The sequence below is a fragment of the Molothrus ater genome, chromosome 3 (genome assembly GCF_012460135.2).
Source record: "Molothrus ater isolate BHLD 08-10-18 breed brown headed cowbird chromosome 3, BPBGC_Mater_1.1, whole genome shotgun sequence".
In the NCBI taxonomy this organism is placed as follows: domain Eukaryota; kingdom Metazoa; phylum Chordata; class Aves; order Passeriformes; family Icteridae; genus Molothrus; species Molothrus ater.
This window is the reverse complement of record NC_050480.2, coordinates 16,106,213-16,123,874: the sequence shown is the minus strand read 5'-3', so window position 1 is coordinate 16,123,874 and position 17,662 is coordinate 16,106,213. Positions and strand designations below refer to the sequence as shown.

Below are 17,662 nucleotides of genomic sequence, written 5' to 3'. Positions count from 1 at the left end.
AAAAAAGCTCCTTTAAAACTAGTTTTAAAATTTTTTATTCTTCTCTTTGAAATGAGTGGACTTCAAGTTGTAATTTCTAATACAGTATTTTAAACAACTTGTGAAGGACTCATCTATCAGCACCAATATTGTCAGGCCTCAACTCACACAAGTAATTTAACATTTGCACTGGGCAAAGCAGTTTACCTCCTGCTGACTGCAAATTACTGATAATATTGACTGTTTCTTTTGCCCCAAAATAAGGTGAGATCAGTGTGTGCAGAAACTCTTCTCCTGGTTTTGTAAATATTACCCTTCTTTGACAACTGCAGCACCAGGAACCTGAGACACGCTGAATGAAATGCAAACAGACTTATCTGTTAGTAAATAATTTCAATTAGGTGATGGAAAAGCACCCGGAAATAAAATGTTTATTGCTTTCCTCCCCAGCCTTTCCTTCCCCTCGGTTTCACACTGTGTTTGCCCCCAGTGGACAATGAGAAGCTTAGGATGGGGGTGGTATCCCTGCACACCCCAGCGCAGCCTTTGTGTACCATGGTTGTTGTCACACTGACACCTAATGGCAAACACGAACGAGAGGATTACAGCTGATTCCCCAGGGGTGTGCTTTCACCCCATGTGGCAAAAATTACAGAAAACAAGCGAGCTTAGGAAATGGACTTCACCTGGCTGTGTGGTCAGCCAGAGGGAGGTGACAGCGAGGAGCCCTGGCATGGGTTGGTGCTGAAAGGATGGGCAGCCTGCCACAGAGACGTCACACAGTCCCTAAAGGAAAGCACAACCATCCAAGGCTAAAATGAGGACTCCAGAGTAATCCAGAGGGTTTGTGATGGTTGTACAGGTCTAATTACATCCAGTTCTTTACCAGCTGTCTTGGTTCTATCCCAACGAGTGGATAGCAAAACTCCCCCCACACATGGGGATAGGTTGGGGCAGTACAGTTGACAATAATACACGAAAATAAGGCACTGACTAAAACCTGTGCTTCCTTCATGACTGGTTGAGGAATGTTTCTGGCATGTTTTACTGTTAAAATTCTGTTTATTCTAACTCTCCCCTTACATATCTGAGGCAATGGCAGCACAGTGAGCAGGATGATCTCACTGCAGAAGAGGGTGCCCACACAGGCTCCATATTTGCCTTCATGAACCAAACATTTTGCCCTTTGGTGGCAAAAAGCAAGGGCCTAAGTTAAGCACTTTGTAGCTCTTTTCTTTGGCCACAGTGCATCCTATGCAGTAAAACAAATAATTGTAGCCACCATCTTGCATCTGTGTGTTAAGAGTTTGTACTATTGAAGCAGAGGTGTGGTGAAATTTAGTACTGAATTTGAAACAGGGTTTAGGACTGGGTTCCAAATCCTTCAGAGGGTGAGCTTATGTAAGGCTCTTGACGGTTCACCAGCACTTACCAAATAATGTAAAAACACATCCTGGGAATATTCTTCAAGGTGTCTGGGATGGCCCCAGAATTTGCTCTTCATCTGGTGCACTTTAGATGTATTTGGAGGTCTCCAGGGGGGATTTTAGCAGCAAAAACATTATGAAGAGAAAGGACTAAATCCAGCAGAGGTAACACAGGTTTCATTAAGCAAAAAATATGATCTAGTTGTTGTGAAACAATGTTAAAATATTGAAAAAAAATAGAGAAGTCATGCTTAGGTTTTTAACACAAGACTACAGGAAAGAATATTGACTTCCACATTCCTTTACAGGGAAATTTTTAAAACTATCAATTAAGTGGTTAATCCATGGAATCTAATTTATGTGAGAACCCTACCCCAACTTTTTACTGAGGTTGTGGTGTCCCTGGGCTGGGAAGGCAGGAGGCAGAAATCAAGTGGCTGTTGCAGCTTTGATTATCATAAAGATGATGGCAGTGTGACTGCAGTAAATGACTAATTAAAGTGAACACCATACATGCTTATAAGCTATCATTAATGATATCTTTCCATCGTATTAAAATATTTTGCCATTTCATAATATCAACATTGCAGAGATAACCAACTGCCTCTCAATCTGTTTTTAAGACTGAATTTATAGTTTGAAATCTAGTATGATTCAGGACTTTTAGTGTCTTGAATGCTGTGAAAAATATTATTGAATGGCAGGTATTATTCATGCATGAGCTGGGGAGCTGCAGAAGTTTCATGGCACTGAGATTTAAAGAAAAAGAAGTGTAAGTGCAGACTAACTGACAGGAAGGATATTTAGGGAAAAATACTTCAAATAGCTGAAATTAAATACAGAATGTATGTTTAGGAAAGAAAAAAGTCATTAATTCTGCATGTACTTACTGCCTTGTGCTAGGCACTGCAGATCACTTTTTCAGCAATGGTTTTTCTTAAACAACTCTCTTCATTTCATCTTCTGGCCAAGTGTGACACTCCAGAAAGTGCAGGACTGAGAAGAGCAGTGGATGCAAAACTCACCCCTGGGCCCCGCTGAACTCTTCCCTATGCCTCTCACCAGCCATGTCCTGATTAGACCGTCCCACTCCTGAGATGGGATTTTAACAGGGAACTTGGTTTTGTTAGGCTGGAAGCACTCAACAAGAACCTCCATCAGGTTATCAAACACCCTGACACCTGTGGTTGGAATTTTTCAGGGTTGAACTGTCAAGCAGTCTCTTGTGTAGGAGTCTTTGGAGGAAAACAGCCTCAACCTCCGTTTTTGCCGTCGGCAATTCCACAGTATTCCCACATAAGGACCTGTGGTGTGCCTGGGGAGTGCAGTGAAGGAGGAGGAAATAAATAAATTGTCCTTCAATGTTCTTGATCTAACACCACATGTGCAAGGATTCTCATATTTACAAGAGTTTTTCCTTCTGAGCACAGGGACCTTCAGCTTCCTCCTGATGCTGACTGTGCTCTGCCTGATCACTACATCTAAAACTCACCTGAACAGGGAATACTCAGAGATAATTCTTTGGTAGGTGACTCTAAAAAACCTTAACACCGAGAGACTCCAACCCAACATTAAATTGCCACCTTGCATCAGGCCACCATCGCAGCTCTTTTCCAATCGCTCTGCTGTCACACAGCTGATGTGATGAATTACAGCCTGTCACATCACGTTACATTACACAGAGCAAACAGGACAAAACACATACCAACTGCCATGCAAATATGTGTTTGCCAACGCTCTATAGTGCACAGAAAGAAGCACAACCGGCAAGGTCCCCGTCGGAGAGACAGAGGCTGAGGGATGGCTCCAGAGTGTGTGAGACAAACATGCCCCTGACACACCGTGAGCACACAGATCCACAGATCCCAGCCAGCTGCAGCAGTTATGAAAGCACCTCCTGCTTGTGATTACTTTTTTGTTCTTTCAGGAAACAAAACAAAGCAAAAAAGCAGCAGCAGCTTCTGTGATGTCATGAAGCAAAATACAAATACGTAATAATTCCTCTGGCTTGTGTTCAGATTCGGAGCTATTTTCATGACTGGCCAGATTTTGGCTGTGTATGTGTAAATATAACACCCACTTATGTACACACACACGTGCATACTATGAGATGTGTGAATATATATTACATATATATTATGTGGCTTTTAACTGCAGTCTTTTAGGCCACATGTGGGCTTTTTGAAGCTAATGGGAGATTTACCAGGGGCTTTTTCACAGAGCTGTAGGCAAGAGTGGAATCCAGAACATATGAATATTATACTATAATGATATAGTGTAAATCATCTAGTTTGACCTACAGTGAATTAGAGGCTATTAAATTTCATCCAGCTATCCTACACCAAGCCAGAAAAACATGTGTTTGACTAAGCATAAATTGTATTTGGCTAAGACCTATTTCCCAGAAAGGTATTCATTCAGTCTTCATGCAAAGATACTTTCCATGCATCAATTTCTTTGATAGTTTGTTTCAACAGTTATTTTAACTATGTGTGCTTTCTATTTAAATTTACTACAGTCTATGGACTGAAGTCAGTGATGAGAAGCCAAATTCCTACTTAAATTCCTAGCTACAAGGTCAACAGCTTGAGTACTGACTTGCTTCTCTTCACTTCAATGCCATGCCATGGGCATCCCTCTGAGATCTTTTATGCTAAACTATTCTTTACCGTGTTACATCGTCCCCCAAGGTGTAGCTCTGTGAATTCCTTTCACTTTTGAAACTTTCTTCTTGATCTGTTGCCACGGAAAATATGTTGTTTACTTGGTAATTAGCGTCATCCATTCACTGTTGTCTATGTGCATCAACTTGGCTGGAGGTTACAGGGATAAGATGGAATTATACTGAAGAGATCTGAGATGAGAGATCTCACATGCCTTGCAATTTCCTACTTGTTAGTAAAATAAAACCATATCAGGTACAGACAACTCCTTTCAATTTTCAGAATTTGGAAATACTGGAATTTTTTTCCTTGTTTGTCTTTTTATAAACCAGTCATAGTATGTGTCTTTTGGTACAAAAAATGGAAGTCCCTAAAACTGGCAAAAAATAGTTAATCTATGACTTCTAAAAAAAGAGTTTTTAATAATCAATAGGGCATAATTTTACTGCTGGCAGACATTACAAAATAATAATTAAAATATGAAGGAGAAGGTGTCTTCATTTTGGGCATATAGTTGTGTTTTTTAAATCACTTCTGTAGCAAGCAAGAATATGTCACTATAAAGAAGGGGAAAAAATGGAAGACCATGGTAATTCTAAAGCTTGACACAAAACTATAAATCTCTTTCAAGTGAAGATACACAGATCTTTTTGGAGACCTCTGCAGCTAAGCAAACCAACTAGCCTTTGATGTACTCATAATTATTAGGGGCTGAGGATTATGTCTTTAGGCAAAGCTGTCTAGCAGTGGGAAGGTATAGATCAAAACTGACATCATGACACAAGCAAGAGGAGAGGTGAGATGAGGTGGAGCCAAAAATAGTTTGGCATTACTGTAGACTTCAAGTAAAACAAATGACTCCACTTCTTGAAAAGAACACAAGGAGGGGAGCAGTAAGAGCCTCTAACCCTCAAGAGAGTAAAATCCTCAGTACCAGCTGGAAATCTAAAAATAGGATGCAATGCCATGAGCGGTGGCTGCTGCTCCCTCCTCTTGAAGCCACTCTACACCTTGGTCCTTCCAAACTAGGTCTTTGCAGATGGCAGCAGTCCTGGTCATACCACGCCCACCCACGAGATTGTTGCTTGCTAAAACCCCCTTCCAAAGCCCACTGAAGAAAGCAGAAATCCTTTCACTGTGCTTAGTGGGCTCTGTGTCAAGTGCTGTGTGTGGCTTGATATGTTCAAGAGAGTGTATATATGAGCACAATTAAATAATTTCAAATTACTATGGATCTTCAAAGACACTCATCTTGGGTGGCACAAAATTAAAAAGGTGCTTGTGGAAACTAATTTCTTGCCATAGGTGAGCTGCCAATCATACTTAGAAAGCATTTTCATTAAAAATGTTTTTCTGGCTCTCTAGGGAAAAAGTTACATTATTAGAAAAATAAAAGCAAAGAGTTTGATTCCAGAGGTTTTGATTGACTTAAACTGAAAACAGAAACAAATAAATAGGAGATCTAACACTTACACTGAAGGGGGCAGACTCCAAAAAACTGTAGTATGAATAGGTGTCCCCTGAGCCCTCCCAGATCACAGCTCACCTGTGTCTGGAACAATATATTTGAAGCATGAAGTAAAATGAAAGTCATTAAATAAAGGCCAAGATTCTCAGTTAACTTGAAACTTGATGGATGACAAGAGAAAGCTGCACGTGCCAAGGAAGAGCAGGAAATGAAGAAGGCTTTACCATCAGTGTCAGAGAGGGTATGTGAGGGTGAGGAAGAATAGTGCTTGAGAGATGAAAGGAGTCATTATGGATCAGAGGAGAAGGAAATGTTACCAACTAGGCTAATGCAAGGCCAGAGAAGATACAAACACACGGGGACAATTCTAAACATGGTCTTGAAATGCAAGCAGGCTCCCCAGGACTGTCAGGAAGAGGGGAAGATCTGAGTAAATGATAAGTGATTTGGAGGTAGTAGACTGTAATGCAAGACTAGACTGGTACCTCAGACAAAACACCGTAGGATGTGTCATTATTAATTATCACAAAGAACATGTAAGCCATTCAATATAAAACACTACCACAGAACTAAGATAAAATTAATTAATTCTCCACTTAGGGTTCAAACTGGAGATGCTCCTTGCCAGTAAGGTGAAACATTTAGGGTCCCTACATTTTAAATGTCATTTTACAAACACTGTGGGAAATTAGACATCAGTCTCTGTGAGAACTGATAAGATTCCCTATCTTGCAAACAGTATGGAATACTTCCAGAAATATTTTAAAATTCTATTTTAAATGGAAAAACCTCAAGCGCTTTCATGAGACATTAGTGAACCACCAAAATCTTAGTCAGTCCTATCTAGCATTTCAGAACAATGCAATTATCTGAACAACAGTGTTTTTGTTAAGATACCTCTGTTAGAAATGTTGCCTAAACATTAGTTACTAATATTCTGAAATTCTAAGTAGAAATACAAGGTTTTCTAATTTGCCTTTCAACTATGCAGCAGTTACCTGTCTTGTCACAACATGAATCCCTTTTGGGTGAAAGCTGTTGATTTGAAGGTTAAAATCACCTTGCTAGGCCCTAATGTAATTTGTTGGAAGTTGGCCTTGGGAAACTTTCTGACACTGCCTACATATGCTCTTTGTTGGATATTCATTGAGCAATGATGTCTGAAAGGCTGAGCTCCTCACGTCCATGATCATTATTAGCTATGGCATTTCTTAACAGGCTCTGCCATGTCAGTTCTTTGCAACTCAGGTTTTACATTAGCAACCCACACTTTACAGCACCAAACGGACTCACTCTCCCACCACAGAAAATACTGTTCCAGGAGAGTACATTCCAGGTTACGCTCATAAACAGAATTTATTAGTAACCTACATATATGCCAATATTGAATAAATTATTTATTCTCTCTTTTAATCAAGTGAAATGAGGTGCACAGCATACATTTTAGGCAAGGCTAAATGAGAACTCCCTGACCTCATTAAGGAACTTGTGGATCTACTACAGAAATAGTTCAACATAAAATCTTTGGAAGAAGAAACCACAGGATCCATGGCCAATGGTCTGCTGACTAAATAAGGGTGGGGAAAGAGAAGATACCTAATGCCATTTCTGCGATGTACAGTGCCATTACTTCAATCTTCTCATCCCTCAAGATGCATTTTCACAGGCTGTCAAACATAAAATCTTATGAGAATACTGATCCTCAGAAGATTTTAATCAGATGAACAAAAGATATGATTCTGCCAAAATCATAGTTCACCTAACACTTCATTTTGCTCAGCAATATTCTCACCAAACTACTGTGCTCTGCAGGTCTACAGATGTTTTTACCAGATGCCCACAGACCTCCTTAGCTCCTCAGCTTTGAAGGTGGCCTCTTCAAAAGAGTGTCCAGCAAACTGCAATCACGTGATGATGAACTGAGAAGAGCCAAAATTCAGAAAACCTTAAAATAATCAGCCTATTTTTAATTTTATCTTGACACAAATATTGGTATAACATATGTGAGGAATCCACGCTTATAGAACTCTGGATAACATCTATAAATTTTAATTATATTGTCATACTGCATTATTTGTAGGAGCTTGAAACTTTTCCTGGAACTCTGAGTTTGAAATACATTATGCTTGAAGTGAGCCCTGTACACAGAAATATCTTGACAAATTAAATATATCTGGGGCAAGATGGAGCACTCTCAAAGGCTTGGGAATCAGCCAGAAGCAATGACTCATCTTATTTTCAAGCAGTGCTGAGCTGAGGTTTGGGGATGGGCTAGCTCAGGAAATTTCATCAGATATTGACATATGACAATGGTTCACTTTATATATCTATATCTATATCTATATAAGAAATAAGCTGTAGATGTGTGCAGTATAAGCTCAATAGCACTGGTTGCACCTTGCTGCTTAGGTTACTGTCTCTTTGTAAAAGCCTGAAGTGGGTGTTCAAGAAGTTTGGGGAGAAGTGTGACCATTGGTGAACTGAGTGGCTGCCAGCTCCATAGAGCAGGGACCAGCTGAAGAGGTCTGGGTTTGAGAAGAGGTCAAGGACACAGACTTGTTTGAAACTGCATTTTAAAACTTCTGGCTCTGGCACGGGTTTTTTCTCCCCCTCAAAGTATTAGAAAGATACAGCAATTTACATATAAAGCACTCATCATTTGTTTTCATTGGGTCCACGAAGTTCATACCTCATGTCAACTTTTTTGCCAACAGTTTATGAAATAAAAACATCATTAGAAGGGACATTGCATTAAAGTATAACAAAACAAAACCTGTGGCTGAGATTTCACATGTTTAAGGTGAGATTGAATCTGCAGTGAAACAAACTCATGGGAGATTCCTGTTTATTTTCATACAAAATGAATTGGATGCAAATTCATTACTGTTTTAGAGAATGAATCTCAGTGACAGTTTGTCCCTGGGGGCATTGAAAAGTACTTTAAATCATCCTGATAGTTATTTATTCAGCAAAAGTCTTTATCATATAAAATGACTTTAATAATTTATGCTAATGGGGCATTGCAGACGTAACTGTAGGACTGGTCTGGAGGAGGTGAAGACTTTGTGCCTGCACATTTACTGCTGAATTGTAGTTACATGTGTATGGCATTTGATAGGCAAGGAAGGCATCTGTGATCACCTCTGTTCTTTTCCCTACCCCTCTGCCTGCATGTGCATCTACAATGCTACAAAAGGCTCTCACTAAATTCATAAATAGCCCAACTTCAGAAATCTACTAATCATGGTAGTTTGCAAGGAATTAAATGAAGATACAGATTAGAGATACATAGATAGAAAATTTAAATACAGATTTAAATTTTCTGGATTAAGTGTCAAAGAATAGATAATGACCAGATGCAAGTCCTGGGTATCTCAGTTATACTTTGTGTATCAAATAAGAACCTAAGAAGGAAGAGAAGAGAAGAGAAGAGAAGAGAAGAGAAGAGAAGAGAAGAGAAGAGAAGAGAAGAGAAGAGAAGAGAAGAGAAGAGAAGAGAAGAGAAGAGAAGAGAAGAAGAGATAACTGTACACTTTAAAGTGTCGATTAAGGGATGACCTAAACAGGTCAGGTTTTTTTCAAACTCTAGTTTGAACTCTAGTGGTGAAAGGGCTTGCCCAAAAGCCCAGTTATGGTGGAAAAATAGCTTTAAGTGACTTGAGCATGAAAACAAAAGACTCTGAAGAGTTCAGGAGAGGCACCACTTGATTCCTACCCTGCTAGAGAGGGAAGGAGGTGCTACTGTATTGCAATAGCCTTGAAAGTAGTGGATTTATACAATCTACAGAAACAGGCACATAAATGCATATATGAACTCTCTGCATTTCTAGGTACTGAAGTGGCATTCCCTTGTATGCTCTGGGTAAACAGGGTGATGTACAGTTCTAAAGGAATCCCATGTTACTCAAGATCCCATGATCTCAAAGGTTTTGTAACTGAATCACAAAAAAACCTTCTGAGCTTTAATCCTATTCTACTTCTTGGCATGGGATAAGCACAAAAGCTCAGTGCTTTCGTCTAATGATGAAGTAGAATAAGCAAAAACAGAACTGTGCAAATTTTATACAAACATTTTTAGGCTTTGTGGGTCTTCTTCCCTTTGCTTCCAGTGAAGGTCAGGTCCCTAGACAGAGACACCTTCTTGGTTCATGCTATAAGGCATGAAATCAGAATGGTCTCATGTGCTTGCATACATCTCTTCATGTCAATTCAGAAGAAACACAAGGAGAAAGTGAATGAATTGTGAGCTCCTCTGCATGAAAAGTCATCTGTGTTTCAGCTGTTATCTCACACTGCAACTTTAGCATTGCTATTCCTTATGGAATGGCAAGAATCCCACTGCATGCAAAGCTGCTGCTTTAAAGCCAGGATGTGAAGCTGTGCTCACATCAGTAAATGTTCCATTCGAGTGCTGCCAAAGTATCAATGCTGGATGTGGCTCCAGTGCACACCAGCAAATATTTAGAGGTGAGTCAAATTGCCATACCTGGCCTTAAATGTTGATATCAACAAAGATTTTCAGATTCAGTCCTTTACCTTTTGCACTCAGTTCAGTTTGTATAGCCTGAACTTTTCTATATAGCCACAGCATAAATCTTTTTGCTTCATAGCTATCCTCACACGGGTACTGAAAGGCAAAGCTGTGTGATTTTTCTAACCCTCCTTCTTTAGTTAGGAATAAAAATACTGTTCTTTAGTCACAAATGAAAATCTGGTCTCACTTTCAAAGAAAACAATGCAATCAAAACAATAACCCCTCTACAAATATAACAACATGTTCTACAGGACAAGTATTGATTAAAACAAAAGGGCTTTTTAGACACCATTAATTCTTACCAATTCCAGTAGTTATCGATTCTGCATCAATGTCATTAGCCTTTCTCTTTGCCACTTCAGCTAGTGCCAATTCACCCTTATCTAGAGCAACGTAATGGATATCCTTTGGAAATAAAGAAGAAAAAAGATTAATCTAAAATGAATCTCAAAGGAGCAACAAAAGGGATTTTGAAAGAAAGAGGTTCTTTTATTATTTAGATCACAAACACAGATGGAACTGATGAACCTACCATTACATTTTAATTCCCTCCAACGCAAATATATTTCCTTACTTGTGCTGTTGAATACAGCAATGAATAAAACACTGACCAATCAGGCACTGATAAAAGCAAAGCTATTGACTCAGTGTATGAAAGAAACCAATCTGTGGACTTTTAACATAACTTCTGTTGAATCAAAAGAATGTTGATAGGAGGTGGCTCTGTGTAAACCAGATCTGAAGGATTGGAACTCTCCTGGCTGACAGCCTCTATTTGGAGCATGCTAAATGCAGATGTGGTGCTTAGAGGCATGGGCTAGTGGTGGGCCTATTAGTAATGGGTTAACAGTTGGACTCAATGACCTTTGAGGCCTTTTCCAACCTTAATGATTTTATGATTTGAAGGTTTCCATCTTTTAAGGACAAATTTTTGTTGGAATGATGTTGTCATACACTCACTGTTGAAGGTTGTTACCCTCACTGTTCTGGGAGTAAGTGGGTGATGGTCCTCCCTGTGCTGATAGTGGAGGTAATAAGAACAACAGTGGCTGCTCAGTGGTTTTAACATCCACAGGGTTGGCATGATTCCTGAGTCACTCCTGAACAACAAGGGGCTTTCCAAAAATGTTGTCTAGCATGAATAGTTGCTAATACTCTGGATCTAGTCTTTTATCTAGAGTCAAAAACAGAGGGCTGCAGCAGGAGTGTTATCATTACACAGAATTATAGAAAGGCTTGGGTTGGAAGGGACCTTAGAGATCAACTCGTTCCAGCTCCCTGCCCTGAGCAGGGACAACCTGCCCTTCCACTAGGCCAGGTTGCTCCCAGCCCCATTCAACCTGGCCTTAAGCACTTCCATGGATGGGGCAGCCACAGCTTCTCTGGGTGACTTCTGTTCCAGGGCCTCACCACCCTCATAGGAAAGAATTCCTTCCAAATATCCAACCTATACCTGCCCTCTGCCAGTTTAAAGCCATTCCTCCTAGTCCCATTACTGGATGCCCTTATCAAAAGTCAAGGCTTTTCATTGCATATTAATATTTGAGGTGAAAACCACTTGTACTACATACAGCGCTCTTTGTGGGAGAATATATTCCTGCAGACAAACTACACTCTCACTGCCCTTGGTTTTGGTCCTCAAAAAGTAAAAGTTTATTCTTGACCATTGATCAAGAGACAATTAATCCCCTTCTCATCTGGCATCACAGACACATGCTGCTTTGTGCATGAACTGTGACACAGAAAGTGAGAAAAATCCAAGAACTGTTGGCAAAGTTTTTTCCCCCACTACTTTGCTGAAGATGCCATTTGACATCCAAAGATTTAAGTTATTCCTTTGTTCTGCAAGCCATCTGCTTGCCGGAATTAAAAGGAGAAAGGAGTGTTTGCTGGAAATATTGACCTCTGCATGCCATAAAAGCAACTATGTTTTCCCTAATGTAGAAGATCTTGGGTGAAACCATTCTTTGGGATGTGAGTTTACTGCCACCTGCATCAATATGACAGAAACTCTTACAGGAAAAGTGACTTTACTGTAGAAAGACACGTTTAGATGAAAAAAGTGAGAGTAATAGTGTTAGGAGAAGGACATGCTGCTTTCAGTAACCCCTCATTTAACAACAAGAACAATAACTTTAAAACAAAACTGAAAATCTTAGAGAAACTGAGATGATTATGCAGGAAAGCCTGGAACTGACTTGCAGGACCTGCAGAGTCTGCAGGAGACAGCAGTGTCTTCTCATCACAAACACAGGTGTGACTAAAAAAATGTGCAAATGTCTTGGAGCAGAGTAATGGGTTATGAACTTGTGGTGAACTCTGTATTTCCTCTCTTTGTAGGTCTAACTTGGTTGTCAGGAGAAAAAGGCCTGAGCAGCAAGGTATGATTTCTATGAAGATTAAACAGCAGATACTGTCACCTTATTTAGATAACAATAGAAGACCCAGGGGCTCTTGGACAAGTCTGAACTTACAGAAATTTGGATGTACAGGCAGACTTACTTAAAATACATTCTGACAATATTTAAGGATTGTCTTTTTGTAGCTGAAACTATGAGAAGTATTGTATACCTCTGTGCAATTTCAAATAGTAAGCTTGAGGATGGAGTGGAAACAACTGCAGAAAATGATGTTTTGTCAGTGAAGAGCTTGTGCACTCTGTGTATCAAAGCAGCTGTTATTTCAGGTCTTGGTTTTGCCCATTTTCTGGTTTGAGTAAAAAAATGTAAAGGTGTTAGACATCCATCATTAACTAACAGGGGCCTTGTAAGAAATAAAGGTTTGCAGTAGGTTGGTAAGTGGCTTGCTTTGTGGTTCCTCAGGTTGCTGGTCATGAAGAACAATAAAACAGTAGCCTTTGCCTCATCTCTAAACCAGCTTTAGAAAGAAAAGATTACAGATATGAAACATCCTAATTAGACCATTTTCATTTCAGATCTAATTTAGGTGTTTCTCATTCAAGTAAACCAGCATAAGTAGATTTTTCTAAGAATTTATAAGTCTCTGAGTAGATTAAACCAGAAAACTGAAAAACAACAACAAAAAAAAGAAGCACCAGATTACAGGCTGCTTTAAAGAATGACAGGAGAAAAAGGAATTAAATTATCTGAATATTCATGAAGGATTTTTTCACACAATTACCTAAGAATTTTTAAGTCCAAAGATCACATCTCTCTCAAACACAATGGTGACAATAAAAACAAATTCCACCTGCTTATCAGGAGCTTGTTGAAAGGGCTCTATTTTATCATTTAACAGTTTGGTTACTTTTTGGACTACTTCCCTTTCCCCCTCACCTTTGTGACTTACAGAGCTGGCCACTGGTGAGCAGAAGTAATTTGAAACATGATGTTCATTGTCTATAGGATATTTCTGGGCAACACTCCAACATTTCTTCGAAGCATGCACTTTCCTCATCAGTGTATCACCCAAGATCTGACAGTTTTATTAAAGTGTCTTTTCCTTGCATTTTCTGCTACCTTTGGTACATGGGATGGCCTTTTGAATTTTCAGCAGCTGAGAGCTGGACTGCACTACAAAAGCATTTCAAGCTAACAACCTTTCCACTGCTTGATCTTTTCTGTCACAGATTGGATCAGTCACTGTCCAATACATGGAGCTGTTGTTCTTAATATTATGTCCTTTTCAGTTTTTGGGTTTTTTTTAACTTTGTAGGAGATTATATTAATTGATGGACTTGGATGTGACACAAGAGTAAAGCTCAAGGAGAGACACAGCAGTGTATGTGTCTTGCTACGGCCTCATCTAGTGACACTATAGCTATAGTTGTAAGCCTTTTTTGTTTTTTCTTTTTCATTTCTTTGAAAGAAATTAGCCCTCAGATAGCATTCTCTCAAACTTCTTTGCAGTCTCAAAACAAATAATAGGAATGCTGTAGAGCCCTGTTTGGTGAAATTGATGTAAATTCTCTAAGATATAGGACATTTTCTTAGGAGTCTCAGGTGATGGGTACTCAATGTTTGCATCCTCCTCAACCTCTGTTGTATCTATTTCTCCTTTCCGTTTTTGTTCCTTCTTTACTCTCCTTTAATTAACAGATCTTTCTCATTTTGCTTATGTCATCAGGTAACTTTATTTAGACTACTATTTCTTCTTGAAATCCCATTAAATTAATTTGGAATAAGGTGATGTGACTCCGAGAGCTATCTGAGGTTTTAAAAATGGATAAAACTGCTTTAAATATATGCAAAATCAAATTGTATACTAGTAATTGCATTTTGCCCTACATAAACAATATATAGGAATCATTCAGTATTAAGCAGAAGTGAGGGATGCCCAACCCTAACTTAGCAGTAGCATTGTTATACAAATACCTAAAAGGACTGTAAGGTTTCAGGGAACAGGTTATCTAATTTTCACATGGTATTAAGCACAATGAAGCAAAATTCCCTAGAAATTACCATGCACAAATAAATACTCTTAATGACCTATGAATGTTTAAACTTCTTGAGTCCTGTACTTTGTGGACTTGCAGCAGTACCACTGTTAGCTCATTGTAAAGTTTGTTCATTAGTGACTGACTTAGATGATGAATTGCAAAAGGACATTTCCCCAGAGGAGGCAGAGATGTGTGCTGCTTGTAGCATAATTTAGGGGCAACTATGAGGAATTTCAAAGGTAATGCAAGCAGAACAAGGACATTAAAGAACTGGTTTTGATCTCACAATGACATAAGCCAGGAGGAACTTTTCAGAAATATACATTTATGTTTAAGGGCATTGGTAGGATGGGAAATGAAGAGTAGGTGTTGAGAGAGAAAAGGGAAAGAGTAGGAAAGGATGGAGTTAATTGCTTTGTGAACAGTGAAACTCCTCTTGAAGAAAGTTGGAGAGACATTTTGGTGACAGTAGAACATGTTATCTATCACCTATGGAGCCAGGTACTGACAGTCCCTCCCTCTTGCTAGCAGCTGTGCACCCATCTCAACACCCAACACTGGTGTTTCCCACCCTGGCACAGAGGTGCTCCCTCAATCCTGCCATCAGCAGAGGGAAGGAAAGAGAAACAGATCACATAGAAAATGCTCTCAGTCATATGAGAGAGGGCCTTTGATGCAAATGCTGGGGATATTTATTCTGTCAGAATGGCTAAAATTAGGGAGTATTTATTATCTGTACACTGGGAGAGCCCTTGACAAAAAGCTTTAATCTGCTCCAGACATACTACAGTCTGAATCTTATATGTGGCTGCAGCAGTGCTTAGCATGATTAGGTATAAAATTTGTATTGAAGAGGTTACATTCAATAAAGAGAGAAAAGGAAAGAGATGATCTAAAAAGACAGAAAATCGAGAGGAGTAAACATAGAACATGTAATGAATTTCCTAAAAGTCTGACATTTCCATCACATTCTTTTGATGCATACTTAGGAAAGTTTATCACAGTATTCACATCTTTCTAATTAGATGGAACAAGCCAGATGATTAGAGCTGTGAAAAAAACATCAAAAGGTTCACACAACTTTTTATATAATTAGAAGGGAATTTTCATAACCCCTAAAAGCAGGATTTAATTGTGTAATTTAACATACAATTTAAATATCAAGATCAAACTAGCAGGGCAAGTGACTTAATGGGATAAATGATATTAACATCTAGTGTCAAAGCTTAATTTAAACAACAGAATGTCTTCATTATGCAAAAGAGTCAAGCAAACGAATCGTTCAAAGAGCCTTTTTTTCAACAAGCCCTTTCCTATTGTTTCTTTGAAAACAATGAAATCAGCTGTGGAGCAGCAACATGCTGAGAGACTAGGAGAGCACGACTGGCTTTGTCCATCTGACCTCACTGTGACATTGTGGTGCAAGATCTTATAAAACAAGAACCTCCTGCAGTGCTCACACAGAGGACCTTTTAAGAGCTGGTTAATTTTACTTTTGTAGCTAATTAAATAGGAGGAGGCAGAGTGTGCATGAAATGTTAAAACCCTTGTGTTGATGCTGCTGAGCTTTGTTGTTTTAAAAGTACCAGCAGAAGCGTTCATAATTTGTCACTTTTCACAAAACCCCAAGAGACAAACTAAGAGCATTCAGGATCCCCAGGACATGGACAGCTCTTGTGTCCAGGACTCAGCAGTTGGACTTAAAGGAACAAATTAGAAATGTATAAGCTTATTAGAGTGAAAGATGACATTCACCCACATCAGGTCAGATGAAGAAAGGGAAAGTTTAAAAACATGTACAATAATTCCTGGAAAATTAAGAATAGCCTGTAGGCCCCACTGGGGAAAATGTCAGTGACTCTGAAGATACTAAATTCCTGCTGATGAGCTTCAGGATGGCAAAGGTAGAACAGTTCAGTCTTCAGTATGTGTCCAAGGCTGCAAACGACCTGAACTGTTTTAATGTGTGCAAAAGCTGACAAATAATATCCTCCCACAGCCTCTGTCTCCAGAAACAACTCACCATGAACAGGTCCCGAGCACCGATGTCAACAGCAAGCAGAAATGCTTTTTCAAACCTCTGATACCTGAAAGAAAAAGGAAACACATTGCTTGCTGAGGTTAACTTAAGCTGCATCAAATTTTGCTCATGGACAAAGTTCTTCAATGCTTACCAAAAGTGATGCCAAAGCTTTATTGGGGAAACCTGATAGGCTCATACTCAGATTGCAGAACTGTGAGGTAGGACAGTGACTACCCTAAACCTTCTTAATTGCTTAAAACCTTCATCAAGTGGTTCTGCGTTGAGCCCCATCAGATTGGTTGAATCAGAAGGGAGCTGAAGATCCTAACAAATCCATCCTTTACAAAGATAGCAACCACAACACAGATAAACAGTATCCCCAGCAATGCTGGTAGGAACCTCAAAATCCTCTACAGAAAATACTAATCCCAAATTTCAAATTACTTCAGAGGTCCCTGTAGAAGTTTACACTGAGTTTTGTCCTTTCAGACCCCTTGATACAGCTCTCTGAAGATGCTAATCCAATTGAGTCATGAATCCTCAGGGACTAAAAGAAGTAGGGGGTGATACTGTTTTGTCTCATAACTACCTTAGCCCAGCATTAGCACAGACTCCTGAGAGTTTTCTGAGATCCTACAGTGAAAAAGATTGCATCAATGAAGCAAAATAAGGGGCAAAAGAGCAAAATTACCTCTAGATATGCTCTAGAAGGCACCACCTGAGCATCACCCAGAGATGCAGTAGAGCAGGAAGGGAGCAAAGGTGGAACTTCACCTTTGAGGACCATTCCTTTGGCAGGCTGAGACCTTGCTGAACAACAGCTCCTTCTATGTGTGGTGACAGATCGACCCCTTGGTCCTACCCAGACACCACACACCATCTCCTGGGAGTTACAGCAACTAAAAAATCCCATCCACAGGGATGGAGGGACTGGGCAAGGGTGTGTATATCCTCCTGTGTGCAATCCTGGGGAATTCCACAGAAGCAGGAGGACACAAGCCAGCCTTCAGAAGCTTTCTGAGGATGTTTTTGGGGAAACTTGATAGGCTCATACTCAGATTGCAGAACTGTGAGGTAGGACAGTGGCTACCCTTAACCTTCTTCATTGTTTAAAACCTTCACTAAGTGGTTCAGTGTTGAGTCCCATCAGATCTGGTTGAATCAACATT

At 39.6% G+C, this 17,662-nt stretch overlaps 1 protein-coding gene across 2 annotated transcripts in view; it reads right to left on the bottom strand.

Annotated features, from left to right (window-relative positions):
• The window catches only part of WDPCP (WD repeat containing planar cell polarity effector), a 148,089-nt gene that overhangs the window by 28,942 nt on the left and 101,485 nt on the right, over positions 1-17,662 (bottom strand). For both annotated transcript variants that reach the window (XM_036379544.1, XM_036379545.1), the window contains 2 exons: positions 16,494-16,557; positions 10,374-10,476 (listed from right to left, as the gene is read on the bottom strand). In XM_036379544.1, coding sequence (XP_036235437.1) covers positions 10,374-10,476; positions 16,494-16,557 — 167 coding nt within the window. The remainder of the gene's footprint in view (positions 1-10,373; positions 10,477-16,493; positions 16,558-17,662) is intronic.